This window comes from Aquarana catesbeiana, linkage group LG05 (assembly GCF_042186555.1).
Source record: "Aquarana catesbeiana isolate 2022-GZ linkage group LG05, ASM4218655v1, whole genome shotgun sequence".
Classification (NCBI taxonomy): Eukaryota; Metazoa; Chordata; class Amphibia; order Anura; family Ranidae; genus Aquarana; species Aquarana catesbeiana.
The window spans coordinates 62889565-62915369 of NC_133328.1; the positions used below are offsets into that span (position 1 = coordinate 62889565).

General features: G+C 41.3%; 2 protein-coding genes across 3 annotated transcripts in view; one reads left to right on the forward strand and one right to left on the reverse strand.

The window, feature by feature from the left end:
• Positions 1-950: 950 nt before the first annotated feature.
• Positions 951-25805, forward strand: part of LOC141144293 (uncharacterized) — a 157192-nt gene continuing 132337 nt past the window's right edge. Inside the window, exons 1-2 of one of the 2 annotated variants that reach the window (XM_073629824.1) lie at positions 951-3557; positions 3751-4989. The gene's annotated coding sequence lies outside the window, so the exon portion shown is untranslated. Of the gene's footprint in view, positions 3558-3696; positions 4990-25805 lie in introns of those variants that run through there. The other variant, XM_073629825.1, reaches the window with a different exon arrangement.
• On the reverse strand, positions 10244-25744 carry LOC141144292 (patched domain-containing protein 3-like). The gene is made up of 4 exons (XM_073629823.1): positions 24890-25744; positions 23381-23502; positions 19955-20100; positions 10244-12082 (listed from the first exon to the last, which is right to left on the reverse strand). Exons 1-4 carry the CDS (start codon positions 25640-25642, stop codon positions 10434-10436), a joined length of 2670 nt encoding a protein of 889 aa, XP_073485924.1. The 5' UTR covers positions 25643-25744; the 3' UTR covers positions 10244-10433.

Consider the following 25805-nt stretch of genomic DNA (forward strand, 5'->3'; position numbering starts at 1 on the left):
CCTTCATCACTTTCAGCGCAGGTTGCCAAAGTGGTAGCACTCACCAGAGTCTGTGAGGCCGCATAAGATCAAACAGCCAACATCTACACTGATAGCAAGTAGGGTTGTCCCGATACCACTTTTTTAGGACTGAGTACAAGTACCGATAATTATTTTCAAGTACTCGCCGATACCGATTACTGATACTTTTTTTTTTTAATGTCACGTGACAGTGTTTTTTTTTTTTTTTTTACAATGCTTTCTTTTTTTTCTTTTTTTTTTTTTTAGGGGGGGGGGTGGACGGTGTCTGTGTGTTTTTTATTTACATTTTTATTATTTTTTACAATAATTTTTTTTTATTATTTATTACAATACTTTCCTTTTTTTTATCAGCCCTGTTGGGGGGCTTTGGTGAGATATCAGGGGTCTTATCAGACCCCTGATATCTCCCCCTTGAGACAGAGAAAATGACCAAGGATAGAGATTTCCTAGTCCCTTTCTCTGCAGCCTCAGCTGCACTGAAAATGAATGGAGATAAGACAGCGGCTCCTCTCCATTCATAAACTGAGACATCGTAATCACAGGAGGTTACAATGTTTCAGTTATGTGAATGGACAGAGTCAGCTGAGTCTGTCCATACAGAAAAGGAAGAGTACATGGAGAGGGAAAGCAGAACGGAGGGGGACAGAAGCAGAACAGAGGGGGACAGAAGCAGAACGGAGGGGGACAGAAGCAGAATGGAGGGGGACAGAAGCAGAACGGAGGGGGACAGCAGAACGGAGGAGGCATTGAGGAAGAACGGAGGGGGACAGCAGAACGGAGGAGGCATTGAGGAAGAACGGAGGGGGACAGCAGAACGGAGGAGGAATGGAGGAAGAAAGGAGGGAGACAGCAGAATGGAGGGGGCATGGAGGAAGAACGGAGGGGGACAGCAGAATGGAGGGGGCATGGAGGAAGAACGGAGGGGGACAGCAGAACGGAGGGGGCATGGAGGAAGAACGGAGGGGGGCAGCAGAACGGAGGAGGCATGGAGGAAGCAATGAGGGGGACAGCAGAACGGAGGAGGCATGGAGGAAGAATGGAGGGGAACAGCAGAACGGAGGGGCATGGAGGAAGAAAGGAGGGGGACAGCAGAACAGAGAGGGCATGGAGGAAGAATGGAGGGGGACAGCAGAACGGAGGGGGCATGGAGGAAGAACGGAGGGGGATAGCAGAGCGCCATGGAGGAGGATGCGGTGACAGTGAGTGGTGATCGTGTGTGGGAGAGTTACAAGCACTGATCACCGCTGTATAAATTTCACTAAAGCAGCTAAAAAGCCGCTGGGAGAGAAGCTTGTAACTCCCCCATGCACTGATCACTGCTGACTGTCCAGGTATCGGGGGAAGCATCGAGAGCATTTGCCCGAGTACAAGTACTCGGGCAATTGCTCGATATCGGTGCCAATACCGATACTAGTATCAGTATCGGGACAACCCTAATAGCAATTATGCTCTCGAAATAGTCCATGATTATGGACCCATAAGGAAGAACAGAAGATTCACAACTGCTGCAAGAGAACCAATTCAAAACTGGAAATATGTTCAAGAACTTTTTGAAGCAGTAACCCTCCCAAAGAAAGTAGCCATCCTGAAGGTTAAGGCATATACTGCCAGGAAGACTGCTGAAACACCAATGGAAGCAATCATGACCCTAATCACTGATTTTACAAAGGAATAAGAAGCCAGTAACAGATTGAAGAAAAAGAAGAGAACAAATACTCAAAGTAAAAGAACTATTTAAGAAATTGCAAGAATCTGCACCTGATGATTGGAATGAAATCATGGAAAGGGACAGAGCAAAGAAGAACCAAGAAGGACTTTAATGCAAGGAAAATGGAATATGTGTCCCACCTCAAATGGAGAAGATGATCCTGCAACTAGCCCATGGCCCGAGTCATGTAGGCCCTAATGCAGTGGAGACAAACATAAGCAAGGCTGGATGGTTTATTCGATACTCCAGAAATGAATGTCAAGACTTTGTTGAGGGATGCATAATCTGTGCTAAAAATAACCCAGGAAAACAGACCAGAGTAACACAAAAACATTTGGCCAAGCCACTTTTCCTTTTCCAAAGACTTCAGATTGATTACATCGAATTGCCCATATCAGGCCAACATCAATATGTTTTGTTGTGTGGAGACATGTTTTCAAGCTGAATAGAAGCCTGCCTGGTGGCTAAAGCAGATGCCAAGACAACAGCAAAGAAGCTCCTTTCCGAATTAATATGCCGCTTTGGAGTCCCTGAAACCATAGAAAGTGACAGAGGAACACATTTCACTGGGCAGATCATGCAAATTATATGCAAGGACTTGGCAATTCAGGCAGGCTTTCCATGCCCCTATTATCCTCAGAGTTCAGGGAAGGTAGAAAAATATGGTGGAATCATTAAAGATAGGCTAGCTAAATTAATGCAGGAATGGGAGGAAGGGTCAGTAAAGAAACAGTGGCCAGGACCGTTGCCTCTGGTTCTTTACATCATGATTACCCCTACTTATAGGTCAGAGAACTTGAGCCCTTATAAGATTTTATTCTGGGGCCCACCTAAGACAGGATTGTATTTTCCACATCAGACTGCTGAAATGTATATTTATTATGTTTTGTCATGTAATTGTCTAATACAAGCAACTAACTGCGATGCACAAGTTTGTTTTTGATTCAATTTGAGATCCAGATCAAGTAACTGGAACACATGATTTACAGCCAGATGATTGGGTCCTAGTAAAAGAACATGTGAAAGTATCTTTGGGACCAAAGTTTGAAGGGCCCTACCAAGTGTTCCTGACAACTGCTACAACTGTAAAGTGACGTGGATATATGCCAGCCATTACAAGAAAGTACAGCTAATTTCAAAAGATAAGTAAACTACTGTTATGCCTTTGCTTGATCTTAGCAGTCAAGGCTATAGAGGAAAATCACCTGTACAAATCACACATGCTAACAGGCATAAGGAGTAATTTGAGTAATTGCTAGATATGTTCACATAGGCTAGACAGTTCGGGAAAAAAAAGGAAAAAAGGCACACACCTGGTACCCATTTACTTTCATTTTGATTTTAAGCAATACAAAGCTGCCAAAAATACCAGTATGTCTAGAAATACCACAAATGTTCTATTATTGTGAAAATACATTTTATGTTAAATATAACTTAAGGCCTTTTGGAATATCCCCTTGTTAAGTGAAAGAGGTATACAGTGTGACATTATGACAAACCCAGATTACACTTTGTTTAGAAATGGATTCAACAGATATTTTTTTTGTCCTCATAGGAATCATCATTATAGGGTTGCTTGTTTATTTATTTGTTTTTTTTTTTCAGGTGTGCTAAATGTGAAATACAAGGACTGCTACAATGGTACTTAGAATTGAGGAAGATGACCCCAAGGAAGAGATAGAATTTTATCAGATTTATCAGCAGATTCGTATGATGCCAAGATGGGTGATACAAATGAGTAAAAGATATGTATCCACATACACCCTAAGAAGAACTTTACTCCACATAGATGTGAAGTAGTACTGTGGACCCTCTGGTATCATACTAGGTAGGGAAGATATGGTAGTGACGCCACCATAGGGGTCAAGAGGAGGGAAATGAGTAGAATTATAGGGGTCTGATAATGTTGAGATATATAAATATATATATATATATATATATATATATATATATATATATATATATATAGCGACTGTCACTTTAAGAATTGATAATATGCTTGATTTGTTTATTTTTCCTAGATGTTCTCCTTTTTCTTTGTTTCAATTCCTTGGAAAACGAAACTACAGGATAAGTGATGACACAAACATTGATAAGAAATCCAGAAAGCTTCTCAAAATAGGGCTTCATACCAAAACCAATGAACTGACCAGATACTGCTGAATCTATTTTTTTTGGTACTCACATGATGTAACCACCCATTTAACTGTTCCCTTGCTACTAAGAATATATGAATGCTGATTGAACTAAACTATACGATCACACCTATAACACGTCTAGTGCTTATGCATAGTCATAAAGTATAAATTGTATAATCCGTTGTCATGGTTATGCAATAGAGTTTGTCAGCTTACCTGTCTCCATGTGTTCATCTCCAAAGACCAGCTGTCTCTCACCTGACTGCTTTTATTAACTCTCCTCTAGCATGGCTCCACCCCAGCTCCTATCAGAGAACTCTATATTAACCTCTGCACTGCAGGTCAGCCCTGCTGATCAACCTTTGTGTGTTTGGCTTCCTGTTCCTGCCTGCCATGTGTGTGCTACGTTTATTTCTGTTACCGACCTTGGCGTGTTCTATACTATTCCTGTCTGCTCGTGACCCTGACCTTTTGGCATGTCCCAGACTATCTCTGTTTGCCTGTGACCCTGAACCTTGGCGTGTACTCTGTTGTCCTTGTCTGCTTGTGGCCCTGACCTTGGCTTATTCCTTTACTATCCCTATCCTTCTGTTGCCTACTGTGGGTGTGAGCTGGGGGACCCTGGGGGTCGCGACCTGGAGCCAGTTGTAGCCCAGTCCATCCTCACCACTAGAGGCTCTGGTGAACACCTGCTGGCTCTTAGACTCCGCGCCCCAGGGAATCCTACACTTTAACCCCAGTGGGATCAGTGTTGGTGTTCCAGTGGCCCTGCCTTCCTTATACCCGGACTCCCATCCGCAGCAGTCAGCCATAGGGTCCACTGCCTTGCGGTGCACTCCTGATCCCAACGGTGTGCATCTGTCACCTAGCCTCAAGGTGACCTGACACCCGTAGATGTAAGCTCAGAAACACTTTCACTTTTGCTTGCATATAGTAGCCGAGAACTGTGTTGTATTTCTCCACTGCAGTGAATTAAAAGCACCTTATCTTATCTCTTGATCTGGACTCACTATCTCATCATCTGTCTTGCTTTGAGATCCCCAAATCGGATTTAACACTGGTAAAAATACAACAAACTTGAAGCGTCATTTGCGGACAACTCATCCTGAAATTCATACAAAGGTAAGCACAGCAACACTTAACTCCACTTTTGTTGGTAACAGTCTTATGTACATTGGCATTGCAGGGATTTTTTTTTACAAACTTTCTTGCGATTTCATATCTTTTGTTATTCTGAAGTAATAGCTGTTTGTATGTATATGTTGTGCACTTTAGTCACTGAATTTTAATGGGAGCGAGTGATTTGGTTTCATAATATCTATCAGCTGCTCCTTTCCCCGAATTTAAGTATCTCACTAAAATATATGTAAAAGGATGTGGTCAGTGGACACTGGGAGGGGCTGGGGCACTGTCAATTTTGGCACAGCCCAGGCACCTAAAGGCCTAAGGTCGGTGCTGGGAAGGGCTATACATGTAGTATATTATAGAGAGACAACTTAGAGCTGACTGTGTGGGATGAGAGAGAATGTAAAATCAGAATAACTTTACTTTTCCCCCCTAATTCAATCCCACAGATACAAAAAACCTCAAATAATGGGCCAAGTCAAGCCAGTGGCAGTGCACAACCACAGCAAACTATGACAGATTCACCCAGGACAGAGGCTTTTGGAGGGGACTGAATGTCAGCTTCTTGCCTACAGATTATGGGCCCTGGCATTTGGGGTACCCTTGAGGTGTTGTTACATTGGCTTCGGGTCCTTGACCCCAGGAGGCACAGACTCTGGGGACCCTGAATTTGCCATATTAGAAATAGTGACTGATTCATACTGTTGGGACACATACTGTGAGGAGATGCTAATATCATCAACTCCACTCACCTGTTTGATGTCTGCTATAATGTGTTTAATGTAAATGAGTCTAGTCTGGCTTACCACAGCTTCTAAGGGTATTCCACACATTGTTGTTTGTTCTAATTAACCCTGTGTTGATGTTTATGGTAATGTGTATTGAATAGTCAGTGAGCTAGGAGACGTAAAGTCTTAAACCCAAAGGTCATGTCTCTGAGTCACCTAGTCTGGGTAAATTGTTTAGTAAACTAGCTCATGTTAATTAGGTTATAGTTGTATTGTTAGAGTAATATAAGCAGGTGGGGGGAACCTCCTCTAACAGTATATAAAAGACTTGTAATTTTGGTTCTAATAAATGAGTCCATGTTAGCAGCGAAACAAGTCTCATCTTGTATTGTGCTTATGAGCGGTTGGGATATCTGATATCTATATCCAGACTGGGAGGAAGTGGTGTACTGATAGAAACACTCAAGTAGAGTGTGGGACGTTCTGTGACATTGGTGGCAAGCAGCAGGATGCTTCCTGTAGTCTGGGACATCCAAACTTCCACCTGGATCCAAGGTCCAGATAGCAGGAGAAGAGAGGTACAGATACCAGCCACCATGGAAGAGGAATTCAGAAGGAGGTTGCGAGAGATGCAGATACAGCACAGAGGACCAGTATCAGAGCAGGTCCTGCTGGGATGGTTTGATTCTATTTGCTGCGAACTCTGGAAAGAAGCGCTAGCCCGTGAGCAGCGACACCAGGGAAAAGTTCTCCCCTCCATCCAGGAAAGGTACCGGTCGAAGTACGGATTGCGGGTGCTGTTTTTGGGAAAAAAACACACAAGGAGCAGACAGCTGAATTAAGCAGGCTGGTCTGGGCAGAGATGAAGCTGGATGAGAGCTACAGAGCCCTTCGGTGGCATGTATCCCAAGCATGTCCCTGGATAGCAAATGACAGGACAACGGAAGGGTTAAGCTACAGTGGCCTGGGACTGTTGTATGTGAAGCTGACAGGGGACCCTAATGTTGGGAGTGATTTGGAGTGGCGGTTGGACGAAATCATGGATTTCAGAGAAGGGCTACTGAACATCTCGGAAGTGCACTGGGCACTGGAAGATATAGAGTTTCTGGCCGGTCAGGAATGGGAGCTGGAGATCACCTACAGACGGCTGCTAGACGTTGCTCAGTGCCAGGGCTGGGCTCCCTTTGCCTGGGACTATCAGGAAATACCAGCTGACAACCCTGAAATCCTGGCTGAAGAGTCGGCAATGTGGCAGAGTAATAGTGTGCTTTGCCAACCTGCCCCTGCAGCTATGGAGGTGGCGGTCTTATGGCGGATGCAGGAAGTGCTGACCGACCTTGATGATACTGTTTCTGCATGGGATGATCTTGGATGGAGGAATGTGCCTGTCCAGCTGCATGCCAGAGAATCAGCAGTGGAAAATCTGGAGATTGCCATCCCCAAAGCTGAAGTGGTGACAACAGGGCAGAGCCCTGCTAACCTCTGCCCAGCACCGATAGCATCTTCTGAGTTCCACGGACAGGAGATGGTGAACCTCTATCCCCAGACACCAGTTATACAGATAGGGGATTTGATAGACTTTTCTACTGAGGAAGAACAACCTGATGAGCCTCCAGCAGAAGAGCTGATATTAAGGCCAAACTTCACTGTGCTCTGCCCAGAACCAACAGCAGTATCTGTGGAGTTACAAGGAACTTGCACCGCTGAAGTGCTGGTCACCAGACAGAGGGTCCAAGACCTCTGCCCCACACCTCTGGCAGTTTCAGAGGTTCAGGATGAGAAGGTGGCAATCACTTCCCAGCAGCAGATACAGGGGGAGAAGGGAGAGGAGGTGTTCTTCGTCCCTCCCCAACAGTTGGCCAGGGTGGAGGAAGCGGTCTTTCCTCCCCAGCAAAGATCCGTGCACCTGGGAGACAGTACCACAGACATGTTGTCCCAGCAGCCAGATGAGGGAATGGAACAGGAAGCAGTCGGCTCACCTCCCCAATGGCAGCTTGGGAGTGGAGGAATCCAGCCTCCTGCCCCAACAGTTATCCGGAGCAGAGGGTGTGAAGTCCCTAGCAGAAGTGCTGGCAACAGGGCAGAGTGCTACCAACCTCTGCCCAGCACTGGCAACAACTGTGGAGATCCAGGGAGCTGGGGCAGTTGGCCCCTCTCTCTGGCGGCAAGCTGATGTAGTGGAGATGCTACTCCCAGCTGAATCGCTGGCAACAGGGCAGAGTGCTGCTGGCCTCTGCCTAGCACCTACAGTTTCTTCTCAGCTTCAGGGAACTGGGACAGTGGGCCCCTCTGCCCAGCAACAGGCCAAACCATGGAATGGTAAACACCACCCAGCTGAAGCGCTGACAGCCGGACAGAGAGTCAATGACCTCTGCCTCACACCTACTGAGGTCAACTATTCCTTGCAGCCAAGAAAGGAGATCATGCGGACAGACTTTGTGAGTTCACTGTGCCTGACTAACGCATGTCCAGACCAGGTGGAGGTCTGGGACCTTGTTAGTCAACTTTTGATGGGGGAGAAATGTGACAGACTCACCCGGGACAGAGGCTTTTGGAGGGGACTGAATGTCAGCCTCTTGCCTTCAGATTTTGGGCCCTGGCATTTGGGGTACCCTTGAGGTGTTGTTACTTTGGCTTCGGGTCCTTGTCCCCCAGGACACACAGACTCTGGGGACCCTGTATTTGCCATATTAGAAATAGTGACTGTTTCATACTGTTGGGACACGTACTGTGAGGAGATGCTAATATCATCAACTCCACTCACCTGTCTGATGTCTTTAATGTAAATGAGTCTAGTCTGGCTTACCACTGCTTCTAAGGGTATTCCACACATTGTTGTTTGTTATAATTAACCCTGTGTTGATGTTTGTGGTAATGTGTATTGAATAGTCAGTGAGCTAGGAGACGTAAAGTCTTAAACCCAAAGGTCATGTCTCTGAGTCACCTAGTCTGGGTAAATGATTTAGTAAACTAGCTCATGTTAATTAGGTTACAGTTGTATTGTTAGAGTAATATGAGCAGGAGGGGGGAACCTCCTCTAACGGTATATAAAGACTTGAATTTTTGGTTCTAATAAATGAGTCCATGTTAGCAGCAAAACAAGTCTCATCTTGTTTTGTGCTTATGAGCGGTTGGCACTGCCCATTCTTGCATAATCAATGCTTGCAGCTTGTCAGAATTTGTGGGGTTTTTTTGGTTCACTCACCAGCCTATTGAGGTTGGATTGACCATGACCACCACACATTCTTAATGGGATTAAGGTCTCAGTAGTTTCCTGGCCATTGACCCAAAATTTAAAATTTTTGTTCCCACTTCCCCAAACCACTTAGTTATCACTTTTGCCTTATGGTAAGGAGCTCCATCATGCTGGAAAAGGCATTGTTGTTCATCACCAAACTGTTCTTGGATAGTTGGGAGAGGTTGTTCTCAGAGCCTGAGGATGTTTTTGTACCAATTAGTCATGGCTGTGTGAGTGGGCTCACCACTCCCTTGGCTGAGAAGCAGCCAACCGCACACATGAATGGTCTCAGGATGCTTTACTGTTGGCATGACAGTCACGCAAACAGTTCTTATTTTTTAGGGTTTTTCTTGGTATTTTTAGGTTATCCGTTTGTCAAAACAGCAATATTCTTGAGGAAACGGTTTTACTTAAATAAAGACGTTATATAACGACTAAATCTGTGTCTGTAGTGCATGTTCAAACTTAACCATTAATAACAACAACATATTCGATTTTTCACTCCACTCGACTCCAGCAGTAATATATAATGAGTTTAGAAATTGCTTGAATGCTTAAATAATGCATAAAAATTTAACTACACCCATTAGATTTTAATCAACTAAAATGAGTTTTAGTCAACTAAAATGTACTGGAGATTTAGTCGACTAAATACGACTAAAACTAAAACACGTGCAGAAGACTAAAATAGGACTAAAACTAAAATGCCATTATAGTCCTAAGACTAAGACTAAAAATAAATCAAAATTTGCTGCCAAAATTAACACTGGTTTAGGCTCAATTCACGCTACTGGGATGTGATTTTGATGCGATTTTTAGTGTGATTATGTAGTGAAACTTTGATGTGACTTAAATGTGGTTAGCATACTCTCTGGAGCCAAATCACACTGAAATTGCACCAAAGTAGCGCAGGAACCTTTTCCAAAACCTCACAACACAGAGTTGCATAATTGTGAATGGCACCACATCAGAAATAAGCAGGGACTGGCTGAGATGCGATACATCTATGGGCAGGCTAATTGTACCCACTGATCGACTTGGGTGCAACCAGCATGCCGGATTTTTAGCATGTGATTATTGCCAGTGGCTACAGCCTTACAGGGACGGCTCCCTGCACCCCCCAGCTGGGAGAACAGGCTTCCCCCATCAACACTGATTATGTTGATAGGGGAATCGAGAGATTTCAAGTGATTTCCTGTGGTTGCAGGAAATAAATTTGCATGATCTATAGTTGACTAAAGTAAACCAATTAAGTGTCCTATTCATGGTGATCACCACACAGATATTTTAATAACAATATTTATTACAACTGTAGATGACATAAATCTTTTTAAAACCATCAAAATGTTTTTGAGAATTTTATATTTGGTATGGTATTAAACATCATTAGTCTGGCAATGTGAAGAATTAAATAAAATGTATTTTGCCTGCTGACAAGTAATGTGGAAAGTTTGTGTTATTATTATCAAAATAAATTATGGACAGTCAGGGTCAGGAAAGAATGCATCATTCATATAGCTTTGTGTCATAACACGTTTTTTGGTTTCATCAAATGAATTTTGTGGAACATTGTTCATTTGTGACAAATTTATTTTCTTCACGCTGTCCTGTTTTTTGCCAAAAGTTCCAAACAATGCTAACAGCACCGGAAGAACAACCAGTCCATGGAGCATTCCAAAGGTGATAACAAGGAATATGATCTTAAAAAATGTTCTGAAAATGTAACTCTCTGAAGTGGAGAGTACTATGACACCCAGGATGGTGGAGAGACCTCCCTGTACTATAGGATAGCCAAGAGAGTGCAATGCTTCAATCATCCTCTCATTTGCCGTGGGTTTCTTGTTTGAAACAAAGGCGTATGAGATATGCGCTGAGAAATCCACTGAGAATCCAATACAAATAACAAGGTTGATCATGGATATGGAATCTAAGTTAACATCCCACAAAGCCATGAATCCAGTGACCCCTACAATAATAGATGCTATTGCAAATGTCACCCAGAGGGAACACAGAGGGTTTGGAATTAGCAGTAATGAAATAACAAGCATAACAATAGCAGCTACAGCAACATTTTGAATTGTATTCTGGATAATTACAGTATACTGATCAAAGTATATAAATGCCGGATGGTACACAAGGACAGGGACCCCACAACTCTTTGCTGTGTCCCGAACCTGATTTAGCATGTTTTTCTCATCTACGGCAGAAGTGACATTCATAGTCTGGATGAAGAAACGGGAAGCTTTTATAGTTCCTGACTGAATGTCCACATCTTGTTTCCAAAATGGAAATCTTGATAAATTTCCAATAAAGTTATTTCTATCTTTTATATCCAGTTTAAGCTGTTCAGCATGCCCTACGTATGCTTTCAACCAGGACTCAGAGAGGTCTTCACTGACATAGGGGCTTAATTTAAATGACTCTATACACTTGTCAATTTTATTACGGGTGTCTACATCCCAGTAAGAAACTTCCTGTGTTACCACAACCATAACTCTGGGACCATAGTCATCAAAATATAAATCTTCATAATCGTAGAAAGAACGGACATAAGAGCTGTCAGTAGCCAAGTTACGTAAATCAATTCCTTCCTGTACCTGAAAGCACCCGTATATGCTGCCAGCTAAATATCCACCATATAGACCCACCACAATGATCTTAGTCCAAATGTTGGTTAGAAATGGACCATAATATTTCTGGAAGAAATTTGTCATGGGATGGTCAGTCTCCGTACCAGTGATTGCACTGAATGTTCCTCCAACACAACAAGCATTATAGAAAGTGGAACGATGGTCATCTTTTTGCTCTGGCACTTTTTTACAAACCAACCAGTGCCTGTTACTCTCTTCTCTTCTCCCATTGAGGGCTAAAAATGCACCAAAACAAGTGATGTTATATAGGAAGCAGAACAGTATAGCTGTTCCAGTATAAATACAGAAAGATTGCACCGACCCAAAAGAAGTCATAATTCCTATATAGAAAGCTAGGACATCTGTGAGGGTTGTGATTGTTATGGAGACCGCAGCTTCTTCGTATGTCTTGCCCACTCTTTCTTCAACTGAGCTCTTAACTTTAGTTTGCTGCCAACTGGAAACCATAATGAACATGTCGTCCACTCCAACGCCTATACCAAAAGTATATAATTACATCAATAAACCATAAACAGAAACAACACTTGTTATACATGGCATTCTCGTGTCTATTCCTTGTGTTATTAAAAATAAATGTGAGGAAATCTAAAAACAATACAGAAAAAAAAAAATCTGAATTTAGTATATACCCAGACAGACACATTAGTCACATCGTTTTAGCATTAACTTGATTATTAAAATTATTTTCTTAAACATATTCTTTTAGTATGCAAATGAGGTGAAACAAATGTCAATGTAAAAAAGAGAGAGAAAAATAATTCCACAGTAGCACACTAAATTATTCTACAAATCTCCTAAATATTAACATAATGATATGATCAACATAAAACACACATACATAATGAAAAGTGTCCATATGGCATATCCAAAAAATATATATGCTTCAACATATGCCAATTAATATGGTAATACAGTCCAACTTAAAGTGATGAAAAGATAGTGATACAAAATCTTGTTGATCCATCAAAATCCTTCACCAAAGTTATATGTGCCAATTCCACTACCTTAAGAATAAAGCTCACCAGATGCCGTTACCATTCAATCTCGTGTCTGACAAATATTGCCTTATTAGATGTTATTGAAGAGCTGCTTTTACACGCCAGTCTCCATCCAGATTAATAAAAACACTCTCCACATGTGGGAACAGAAACTGAGACAGAGCCTCCAATAGTGTAAAAACACCTTAAGGTAATCGGTTTATTAAAAGTAATGCACTTACATCATAAAAGATTCAAAATCGCCTTGTTAAAATTCCAAACATGCCAGGTGATTAGTATTGAGATCTCCTCATAGCTTCCTTCGTACACATGGAGTCTCTGTCTCAGAGTTGCCGTGTAGCCAAAACTGACGCATTTCATCACTTCAAACTTCGTCACAGGGGATAAACCTGTGACGAAGTCCGAAGCTACGAAACGCATCAGCACGTGGCTAGGCGACAACGCTAAGCTGGTGACCCCATGTGTACAAAGGAAGCTATGAGGATTTTGAATCTTTTATGATGTAAGTGCATTACTTTTTATAAACCGATTATCTTAAGGTGTTTTCACACTATTGAAGGCTCTATCTCAATTTCTATCCCCACATATGAAGACTGTGTTTATTAATCTGGATAGAGATTGGCGTGTAAAAGCGGCTCTTCAATAACATCTAATTAGGCAATATTTGCCAGACACGAGAGTGAATGGCAACAGCATCTGGTGAGGGAATCCTTCACTTTGGTGAAGGATTTTGGTGGATCAACGAGATTTTGTTTCACTATCTTTTCATCCTTTTAAATTGGACTGTATTACCATATTGATTTGCATATGTTGGAGCATATATTTTTTTTTTAATATGCCATATGGGCACTTTTCATTGAGGTGTCCATTTATGAAGCAGTGAAATCTATTCACTGCTTCGTTTTCCGGCATTCACAGTGAAGATCTTTCTCCTCTGTGTGCCTGTTTATGAAGCTTTGTAGATCGCTTCACCTTAGGAGGAGTGAAGAGATCTACAAATGCTTCAAACAGTGGAGAACGGCCCCTGATACTGGAATCTCGTGAGACTTTACGAGATTACAGCACCAGAAATACAGAGATGTCAGTTTATTAAGCAGTGATAAATTATCACCGCTCAATACACGGACGATTAATGTTAATAAAATAATAAGTCCCCCTACATTATATACATATGTATACACACACACACATTATATATACATGTATATACACATCTGAGGGTTATTGGGAAAGGACCCGACCAATGTGTTGGATCTTGGATCGAACGGATAATTCCCACCAGGAGACAGGCAGAAGCAAAAAGCAAAAGAATGCCCTTACCAGATCTGGTGGACTCACGGGCCGTAGCGGTGAGTCAAACGAGCCTGTACCGTTAAACGGTGTGGGGTAAAGGTGTGTGGGAGAACTTGTAAACCATCTTGTCAGCAGTCCTCATACGAAGCACCGATTTGGAGTCCGGGATCCCCAGGGTATGATTCCGATCAGCAGATCACCGTTTCCTCAGAAAAACATCATATGTGCAAATAGGCAAAAAAGGAAAAAAAAGGAAGAAAACTCCACATAGTGTAAATCCTTAATTAGCAAAAAGCATAAGAGCACTTTATTTAGGGAGTGTACTCCAAAAAAATGTTGTTACAGGCAAGGGGCGGTAAAAACTCGGCCCAAAATAAATTAAAAACCGGCATAAAAGTAATAAAAACAGGCGCAGTAGATAGTGGTGGGGTATAAACATAGGACCCGACGCGTTTCGCCTCCTAAGGCTTCTGCTGGGGTATGAATAAGCCCCCCACACACAACTGCGCTTTATATACAGAGAGATTGGAGTGTAACAGCTGATCGGCGCTGTTACACGGGACAGCTTCCGGGTTCGGCAGCGTCATCCGTGACACACCGGTCACATGACTTTTTTTGGCCAATCACGGGCTAGAGAGGGTGGTTAGAAGCCAAGCCTCACTTTTGACCACCTATAGACAGAGAAGCAATCCCATTCGTCATATGTGACGGTCACCTGATGTGGCAATGACGATGGGACGCTCTAAAGTGCGTGTCAAGGAGAGGAGGAAGTAAAAGCCTAATGGATAGAGGCGTGGAACGCACAACACGGCGGCGATCCACGCTGATAGTAATTGTTTGTAATAAACTGATGTGATCCCGATCCCGGAAGTGTTCCCAGCATATTAGCATATGGACATATAGAAATAAAGGTGTATATCCAATAGATGTTTACTAACAAATCTTAGTGAGTACACATGTAAAAGTATAACAGCAATATATGTGACATTTTCTAGGAATTGAAAGAAGTATAAAGAGAAATGTAAACGGGGTTATACCTAATAGGGAAATAAGGGAGTATACAACAGAGACTCATAAGGGAATCTATGGAAAGAAGGTGCATGTACTTGGTATGCACTGTGCACTTTAATTCTATTGAGTTAAAAGATTCCTTAATGGACTAGAGACTAGGGAATTCAAGGAACTCTTTATCCTATCTAAACAAGATAACAGAGTGGAAAAGTGAAAATGTTTATTTGATCTAGCAAGAATAGACGCTTATTTAAAGCCCCATAGGGAGTTTGAGAACATAGTAAGGGAAAAAGTCAAATGTTCAAAAAATATTAATAAATGACAGCAATCTGGTGACATTTATAAAAATAGATAGTCCAAGGAGGTGTTGTGTAATTCATAGAGTTGCCAAAGGAGGGGGGAGGGGGGGTGGTGTATCAACGCCTAAGACTGATTTATAAAGGCGTTGATATCCCACTCCACGTTCAATCCATATGGTACATAACATTTCATGAGATGTATCCAAAAAACTTCAAGCTTGGAGACACCCCTTGTGTTTGGTTCCCCCCTCCAATGTGGAACAAATTTGTCAATAATTTGAAACTTTGTTCCAGATGGATTCTGATTATGGTGAAGTAAATAGTGTTTGGGAACACTATGATTGGTGCGTCCTTTAACACCTCCTTGGACTATCTATTTTTATAAATGTCACCAGATTGCTGTCATTTATTAATATTTTTTGAACATTTGACTTTTTCCCTTACTATGTTCTCAAACTCCCTATGGGGCTTTAAATAAGCGTCTATTCTTGCTAGATCAAATAAACATTTTCACTTTTCCACTCTGTTATCTTGTTTAGATAGGATAAAGAGTTCCTTGAATTCCCTAGTCTCTAGTCCATTAAGGAATCTTTTAACTCAATAGAATTAAAGTGCACAGTGCATACCAAGTACATGCACCTTCTTTCCATAGATTCCCTTATGAGTCTCTGTTGTATACTCCCTTATTTCCCTATTAGGTATAACCCCGTTTACATTTCTCTTTATACTTCTTTCAATTCCTAGAAAATGTCACATATATTGCTGTTATACTTTTACATGTGTACTCACTAAGATTTGTTAGTAAACATCTATTGGATATACACCTTTATTTCTATATGTCCATATGCTAATATGCTGGGAACACTTCCGGGATCGGGATCACATCAGTTTATTACAAACAATTACTATCAGCGTGGATCGCCGCCGTGTTGTGCGTTCCACGCCTCTATCCATTAGGCTTTTACTTCCTCCTCTCCTTGACACGCACTTTAGAGCGTCCCATCGTCATTGCCACATCAGGTGACCGTCACATATGACGAATGGGATTGCTTCTCTGTCTATAGGTGGTCAAAAGTGAGGCTTGGCTTCTAACCACCCTCTCTAGCCCGTGATTGGCCAAAAAAAGTCATGTGACCGGTGTGTCACGGATGACGCTGCCGAACCCGGAAGCTGTCCCGTGTAACAGCGCCGATCAGCTGTTACACTCCAATCTCTCTGTATATAAAGCGCAGTTGTGTGTGGGGGGCTTATTCATACCCCAGCAGAAGCCTTAGGAGGCGAAACGCGTCGGGTCCTATGTTTATACCCCACCACTATCTACTGCGCCTGTTTTTATTACTTTTATGCCGGTTTTTAATTTATTTTGGGCCGAGTTTTTACCGCCCCTTGCCTGTAACAACATTTTTTTGGAGTACACTCCCTAAATAAAGTGCTCTTATGCTTTTTGCTAATTAAGGATTTACACTATGTGGAGTTTTCTTCCTTTTTTTTCCTTTTTTGCCTATTTGCACATATGATGTTTTTCTGAGGAAACGGTGATCTGCTGATCGGAATCATACCCTGGGGATCCCGGACTCCAAATCGGTGCTTCGTATGAGGACTGCTGACAAGATGGTTTACAAGTTCTCCCACACACCTTTACCCCACACCGTTTAACGGTACAGGCTCGTTTGACTCACCGCTACGGCCCGTGAGTCCACCAGATCTGGTAAGGGCATTCTTTTGCTTTTTGCTTCTGCCTGTCTCCTGGTGGGAATTATCCGTTCGATCCAAGATCCAACACATTGGTCGGGTCCTTTCCCAATAACCCTCAGGTTACCTCTTGAGAAGACAGTTCACCTGTGGGATTGAATGAGACTATCCCATCTTGCCATTTAAAAGACTTTTGAATTCCTCTGTATATATATTTTTTGTATTTTTTCCCCTTAGGGATACCGGTGCTCTCTTTCTGATCTACCACCTCCACTGAACTCCAATTCTGTGGATTAACACACTCAGCTCACCTTACATTGATATGTATTTGCTGTACCATATATTTTTGATTGTTTTTCTTAACTAGTTTCTTTTAAATTTTCTTATTTACTGAGTTTTTTATATTCTTTAACACACACTGGGTTTTCACTTGTACTGTGTTTATTACCCAATATATATTTTTATGTATACCTTACAAACACTTTTACACTAAAGGAGTTTTCACTCTCTCCTAACCACTTTTTCTACCTGTTTTAGCGACAGGAGTCCCACTACCCATTAGCGCCACACTTCTTCACTCCAACTTTCACTTTGCAACGGTCATATTGCTGTGTTGGCTGCTTCACTTCCATCCAAGAGCTGGCGCAACTTTTACATTTTTTCCTTACATGTATATACACATACATTATATATATATATACATATACACATTATATGTATATATGTATATATATGTATACACATAAATATGACAGGGGGACATGCTTACAGTGTTGGGGGGTCTGAACGAGGCATAAGGAAGTTAAAAATCTTCCTCCTTCCCCCTCAGATCCCCCAGATTTCCTCTTCACTCCCCGATTCACCACCTCTGAGCTAGTGAACCTGGGAGTGTGAATTCTGACTCCGATCGCCAGTGAAGCGGTGAGATCACCGCTTCATAAACTGGCCATTACTGTCATTCAATGAGGATTCTCTGTGTGTAGAGATAATCAGCGGGAGAACAAGTTCAAACATGTTCTCCCCCGATTATCACAGTTTCATAAACTGTTTATGGACTGTGATCAGCGGTGATCCTCGGGATCACCGCTGATCACTGCTTCATAAACGGACACCTATGTATGGGTGTTTTATGTTGATCATTTTATTATGTTAATATTTAGGAGATTTGTAGATTAATTTAGTGCGCTACTGCAGAATTATTTGTCTCTCTCTCTTTTTTTCATTGACATTTGTTTCACCTCATTTGCATGTTTATTGTATATTAAGTGGCAGCACAAACAGGTGTTTTTCATTAGCGCAATGCGCACACATATATTCTTTAACTAGACTAGATCTGTATGTGCCATATGCTTTTCTGGAGATGGGTTCTTTATATACATGAGTGTTTAACCACTTCAGCCCCGGAAGATTTTACCCCCTTCCTGACCAGAGCACTTTTTACAATTTGGCACTATGGCGCTTTAACTGACAATTGCACGGTCATGCAACGCTGTACCCAAACAAAATTTGCATCCTTTTTTTCCCACAAATAGAGCTTTCTTTTGGTGATATTTGATCACCTCTGCAGTTTTTATTTTTTGCGCTATAAACAAAAAAAGCGACAATTTTGAAAAAAGAAACATTTTTTTAACTTTTTGCTATAATAAATATCCCCCGATTTTTTTTTAAAAAAACAAAATTTCTTCATCGCTTTAGATCGATATATATTCTTCTAGATATTGTTGGTAAAAAAAAAAATCTCAATAAGCTTATATTGATTGGTTTGCTCAAAAGTTATAGTCTCTACAAACTATGGGAAAGATTTATGGCATTTTGATGGCATTTTTATTATTTATTTATTTTTTACTAGTAATTGTGGTGATCTGCAATTTTTTGCGGTATTGCGACATTGTGACAGATCGGACACTTTTGACACATTTTTTGGACCATTGAAATTTATACAGCGATCAGTGCTAAAAAAATACACTGCTTACTGTGTAAATGTCACTAGCAGGGAAGGGGTTAACACTAGGGGGCGACAAGGGGTTAAATGTTTGTTCCCTCTGTGTGTTCTAACTGTATGGGGATAGGACTGAGTAGGAGAGGAGACATATCGCTGTTCCTACTTACTAGGAACAAACAACATGTCTCCTCTCCTCTGACAGCACAGGGATTTGTGTGTTTAAACACACAAATCCCTGTGCTGGCGCTCATGCATGCGATCGTGCATAGCCTCTGGTGGCCGAAAAGGGGAAGGATGTACCCATACAGGATTTCGCCCAGGAGAGCCATTCTGCTGCAGTATATCTGCGTGAGCCAGTCGGGAACCAGTTAATCTGGTTGCTATTATAGTACATTTACAATTTAATTGGACTCACCTAAAAGGAACAAGTCATGAGAAGAGACAAGAGAAGATATATGCACAATTGTTGGGGGTGGTTAGCAAATCAGACGGTACCTAAAGTGATATTACATGCAAGGTTTTTTTTAAAAAGAAATCAAACATATTATACTTACCTGCTCTATACAGTGGTTTTATATAGAGCAGCCCCAATCCTCCTCTTCTTGAGTCCCCCACTGGCACTCCTGGCCCCTCCCTTCTGGCAAGTGCCCCCCCAGAGCAAACAGCTTGCTGTGGGGGCACCCAAGCAGGCTTGCTCCCGAACTGCTGTTCTCTGCATGTCCATTCACACACAGAGATGTGGCTCTGCCTTGTCCCTTCTCTTCTCATTGGCTCACTGGCTGTGATTGATTGAATGGCTCCCGCTGGTATCTCAACCAATGAGGAGGGAGAGTCCCCGGAGAGCCGAGGCTCTTATACACATCGCTGGATCGCGATGGGGCTCGGGTAAGTATTAGGGGGGCAGCTGCACACAGAAGCTTTTTCACCCTCATGCATATGCAAGAAGGTAAAAAACCTTGAGCCTTTAGAACCACTTTAATCTAAGGGGTAGGCAAGTAATATTTTCATAAGGAGTTTGGCAGTGGCATCCTACATATTCCTTTACATTAGTGTACTCATGTCTGCTGTCTAATATTGATTTACTCATAAACATATATGTTTGAAACTTACCTAAAATGAGAAATGGGGCATTTGCTGCTGTGACAACAAAAGGCACTCCACAAAGTAGCAAAAGACCAAAACTAGAAAGTACAGCTAACCCAGCGGAAATAACTCCAAAAGAGGCCACCCAAGTTTTATTCCTCACACAGTCACGCCTATAAAGAAATAGAGATATACGATTTCAGTAAATACGTATTTCTAATTGTGCAATTTCTAGTCTGAGATTCTTTTCTAAGTGAAAGTGCAGCCAAAGATTTAGTTTTATTTGTCACACAAGTTATGAGTAATGGATTTATGAGAATCAATGTTTTTTTAGCTGCTTCCTCTTTAGTGTAAGTATATATACATCATGGACTGGCAGCAGTTATACCAAGCTGAAGCTTTACTTTAAAAGTGATCACTTTGGAAGGGGGTACCCTTCAGCTTCTGCCCACCGACGTTCCTGGGCTCTCCCATCTCTTCAGGGAGCCTGGGAACACTGTAAATGGTTGGGTTGGCAGGGAACAGGGGAAAATGAGAAACATTTGTTCCTCCCCTTCCCTGTGATGAAGGAAGTTGGAAGTGACAAGGATTGAATCACTTCTGGTTTCACTTTACCTGATTTACACTTACTGGAAACTGATTGATTTGATCTGCTGCCTTGGAGGGCAGAGGGAGGATCAGGGGTCTAGTAGGCCTTAAATTTCTCCATAAAGAGAACCTGTCACTGCCCAAGCAGTTGTTTATCACTTGTGATAGCAATAACTCTTAATGAAAAAAAAAAAAATGTTAAAAGTGTAAAATTACATTTAAATAAAATAAATTGTAAAAAAATGTTGTTGTTTTTTTAAGCACCCCTGTCCCCTAATGCTCATATGCAAACACACATGTAGGTCTCACATACATATGTAAATGGTGATTACATCACACATGTAAGGGTATCACCAAAAATATCAGAGTGAGAGCAATCATTTTAGTGTCAGAATACACATGTAGCTCTTTACTGATAACCTGTAAAGGCTTTTAAAGCATTGCCTAAGGGCTCTTTCACACGGGGCGGATCAGTGATGATCCGCCCCGTGAACACCCGCTTGCTCAGCGGGGATCGCTCCGCCGATCCCCGCTGAGCAGAAAGATGACAGGTCCATCGCTGCACACTGTGCAGCGACAGGCCTGTCAGAGCGCCGCTCTCACCTATGGGGGATCGGATGATGACGGACCGTAGTGTCCGCCGTCACCCGATCCGATAACGGATGGAAAAGTAGGTTTTTCCTCCGTTACACTTTTCGGATCGGAGCGGGTCGGATGTCAGCGGACACGTCACCGCTGACATCCGACGCTCCATAGGGATACATGTATGTCCGTTTTTCATCCGAAAACGGAAGGATGAAAAACGGACATACAGATCCCTCGTGTGAAAGAGGCTTAAGGAAACATGTATTTACCATAGTTTGTTGCCATTATCAGAAGTAAGCAATCTTAGATCTTCACATGTTTGGTATCTGTTCACTTGATGCAACACAATCTTTTATATTTTACCCAAAAACATTGGTATTTTGTTATGTTTGTTTGCACTAAAATTTATTTAACTGCTTGCCGACCGCCGGCTGTCAATTGACGGCCAGGCGACGCAGCTCTCATTGCAGGAGGGCGTCATATGACGCCCTCGCTTTCCCGGCCCACCAGGGGGCGGACGCACGCCGCCAGCAATCGCGCGCACCAGCAGGGTCACTGGGCACCCGGTGCGCGTGCCCAGCGGCCGCAATTGCCGGTAACACAGCAGGACCGTGGATCTGTGTGTGTAAACACACAGATCCATGGTACCGTCAGAGGAGAGGAGACCGATGGTGTGTTCCCAGTACAGAGGAACACCGATCGGTCTCCTCCCCTTGTGAGTCCCCTCCCCCTACAGTTAGAATCACTCCCAAGCAAACACAGTTAACCCCTCGATCACCACCTAGTGTTAACCCCTTCCCTGCCAGTAACATTTATTCAGTAATCAGTGCATTTTTATAGCATGGATCTCTGTATAAATGTGAATGATCCCAAAAATGTGTCAAAAGTGTCTGATATGTCCGCCACAATATCGCAGTCACGATAAAAATCGCAGATCGCTGCCATTACTAGTAAAAATAATAAAAATGTTATAAATCTATCCCCTATTTTATGGACGCTATAACTTTTGTGCAAACCAATCAATGCATGCTTATTGCGATTTTTTTTAACCAAAAATATGTAGAAGAATACGTACCGGCCTAAACTGAGGGAAAAATTTGTTTTGAAGAAAAAAAAATGGATATTTATTATAGCAAAAAGTAAAAAATATTGTTTTTTTTTTCAAACTTGTCACTCTTCTTTTGTTTATAGCGCAAAAAATAAAAACCGCAGAGGCGATCAAATACCACCAAAAGAAAGCTCTATTTGTGGGGAAAAAATGATAACAATTTCATCTGGGTACAGTGTTGTATGACCGCGCAATTGTCATTCAAATTGTGACAGTGCTGAAAGCTGAAAAATGGCTTGTGCAGGAAGGGGGTGAAAATGCACTGTATTGAGGTGGTTAAGTGTATTTTTTCCTGAAAATTTGGGTTTTAGAAATCAATACGCAAATATCCTGTGACAGAAAAAAATGCATCAACCACCATATTATTCTCCAAGGCCTCTGCTTTCAATATTCAAATTCAATTCAAATTTCGAATATATAATGTTTGGCGGTTTTAAGAAATTTCCTAGCAAAATAATGCTGATTTTTACATGTATGTGAAAAATGTCAAAATTGGCCTGGGCGGCAAGTGGTTAAAAATGCTGATATAAGTACTGGAAGACTGTCTTTTTTAAGTTTCTCCTGCATACCTGAGCCCAAATGTAGGGGTTATTTACTAAAGATAAAGATGTTTCAAACATTCAGTCATGGCCCGGAATATATTAAAAATATAGATTTTTTTTAGAAATTGTGAGTGTTTAAAATATATGTTTTTATTTATGTTTTTTACTTGTTTTGTTGGAGGGATGGAGTTCAGTTTTTAAAACCACTTCTAATATTGCGTCTAGTATTATGATTGCTGCCATCATTGGTTTAATTTTAGAAATGTGTCAAGTATTTTATATGTCTTATTTTCCACAAAAAAATATATCAATACATAAACACTAAATTCCATACATTAAAATACTCTTGAGTATAGAGTTTATGTATTTTTTTTTTTTCGGATTAAGATTGATAAATTGTTATTGATTAGCGCTACATATTAATTCTGTTATGATTTATGGGGGATACTTTAATGTAGCTGCATTTAATTTTTGGAGGGTTTTGTAGCACTTTCTTTTTAACATCCAGAAGTGCAGCTTAAGGAAGGTCTTGTAAAATATCTCAGTATAGTATACAGTAAACACATATAATATGATTTAAAAAAATCTAAATCAGGTGCAAGTATCAGTTTTGTGCCTACATAATCTTACCTTACACATGATATAATGGAAAAGAATATGGCGATAAAATATGTGATTGAATACAGAGGAATCACAGTTTTTGTTGTCCCTTCAAACTCCTGTTGTCGTGATATTGATGAAAAGTAAGATGTCTAGAGTAACAAAACAAATGATTTTTACTAAGAACAATTACAATCAAATCATGTGGCAGCAGCTTTGTCATTCACTACAGGACACATTGGTGCAAATTGTTTAACTTATTGTATGTCTTTGCAACAAACCATACACAAAGAACATAAATCTTTAGTGATCAGGTTTATATATCCTAAAGTATTTTTTTAACATTTGTTTCACTTTTAGTTTTTATTTAAATTATTTAATTATTTTTAGAATATTGGTTAAAAACTTTAACAAAAAAAAACTAGACTAAGCAAATCTCTGAAAAAAATGGAAAAACAATCTACATTTGGCCAAAACTAAGCAAATCTCAAAAAAATTGCAAAAACAACCTACATTTGGACAAATTTAAAGTACAACTCCAATTCTTTTTGACAGCAATTTTTTGAATTCCTCTTTAACCTAGCACCCCCACCCCAAAGTAATTTTCTTCCCTTCCCTACTAGATTTTTCTAGTTCTTCGGGGTCGACTCGATCAACAGCAGCATCACCACTTTCTGTAACCCCAGTCTGTTATGGAAAAACCTTCTGGGGTGCGTCATCTCGCTGGCATGAGCGCAGTGTACTACTGTACTGAGCATAGCTCACACTCCACCATGTGATGTCTGTTCTCTGCAAGAGGAAGTACCTCTTATGTCATCAAACTGGCCAGTAGACCCTTGAAAAAGAATTATATATACTGTATATATATCTAGTCGTTGTTAAAAGCTGTAGTTAATGGTTTTAAGCTTTGTCTAACAACTGAGGTAGCCTTGATTTGAAGTATAATATTAAAGAATAAGAGTAACACACATTGAGGTTGATTCACTAGGGGCAAATATATACGCAAGTTGATTTACTAAAACTGGATAGTGCAAAATCTGGTGCAGCTGTGCATGGTAGCCAATTAGTTTCTGACTTCTTGTTTAATTAAGCTTTGGTTAAAAAAAAAACCTGGAAGCTGATTGGCTTCAATGCTCAGCTGCACCAGATTTTGCACTCTCCGGTTTTAGTAAATCAACCCCACAGTGCACTGCAAGCTCTGCTGGTTTCTATCATTTAATCATGTACAAACAAAAACACTATTTTTTATTTACCTTGCATGTGATTGAGTATTCTTTGCAAAGTGAAGTTGTACCTCATTTACTAAGCTCTGGAGCAAGTGCACTTGCAATGCACAGTATGTTTGCCTTTAGGAAATTAACCCCATTATCTTTTTTAGAATAAAAAATCCCCTGGACACAATTAGGTATTTGAATTGAACACCAGTTCACTTCACCGCACTTTCAAAAAACCATCTATCTAATCTGTCCATCTGTCCGTCCTTCCATCTTTTCAAAGTAAAAATAAAGAGAACAAAAATGACAAAACCATTTTCCTTACCTGTACGGTCTTCAGTTGCAGCATTTCTATATTCAGAGACACATGTTTGATAAAGTGTTCAATCCATTGCAGGCTTCTTTCTCTGTCTTGCTGGTTGTCTTCTCTCAGATAATACACTAACCTTACTGCTTTTGCCCTCTGTACAGTGTTGTTGGGGTTCAGTGTCACCCCACCCAAGTATGTTCCCAGGAATGTTGTCCTCTCAAACATGGGGTAACTAATATGTATTGTCTCTATCAGGTCTACATTACTTTGTACTTTGGATAAGAGTGGGTTGATTGCCACACATTTCCCCCCCATATCTTTTGCACAGAGCTGCTGGAAATTCAAGATCACATTAGCATTCTGTTCCTTTAATGTGACACTAAGATTCTGCACCATCGCATCCAGCTTAACAAGCTCTCTGAATGAATCAACATTGATAATATTATCAGACATGCTGACAGCAATGAGAGAGACAAAAGAGCCTTCTGTATAGAGTCTCTGTGCAGAGAAATGCCCGGAGTCGTTGGTTGGGAAATGTGTCCTCACAAATTCTCTCTCAGATTTAGCTGGACCTCCTATTGGGGTGAACTCATTTTCTATGTCATTAGCCTGCCTTTGGGGTAAAAAGTAAAAGCCAGCTCCCAGACCAGCAGATATGACCATGGGAATAAAGAGGAACCACCAGGGGTACCTGCCCACCACTTTCCCCAGCTTGTAGAATACAAGAGAGAGAGGTCTCTGTATACAGTCTGTCCGACAACCAGTCATTCTTCACCCTGCCGTAAGCTACTGAATGATACAGACTTAGAGGAAAGCAAATAAGACAGTAGCAGTGGTATGACTAGCACTGGAATGCCTTGTGCAGAACAATGACTTTATTGACTTTTTGTTGATATAGTTACTAGTAGCTTAATTAAATCAACTGACCTTT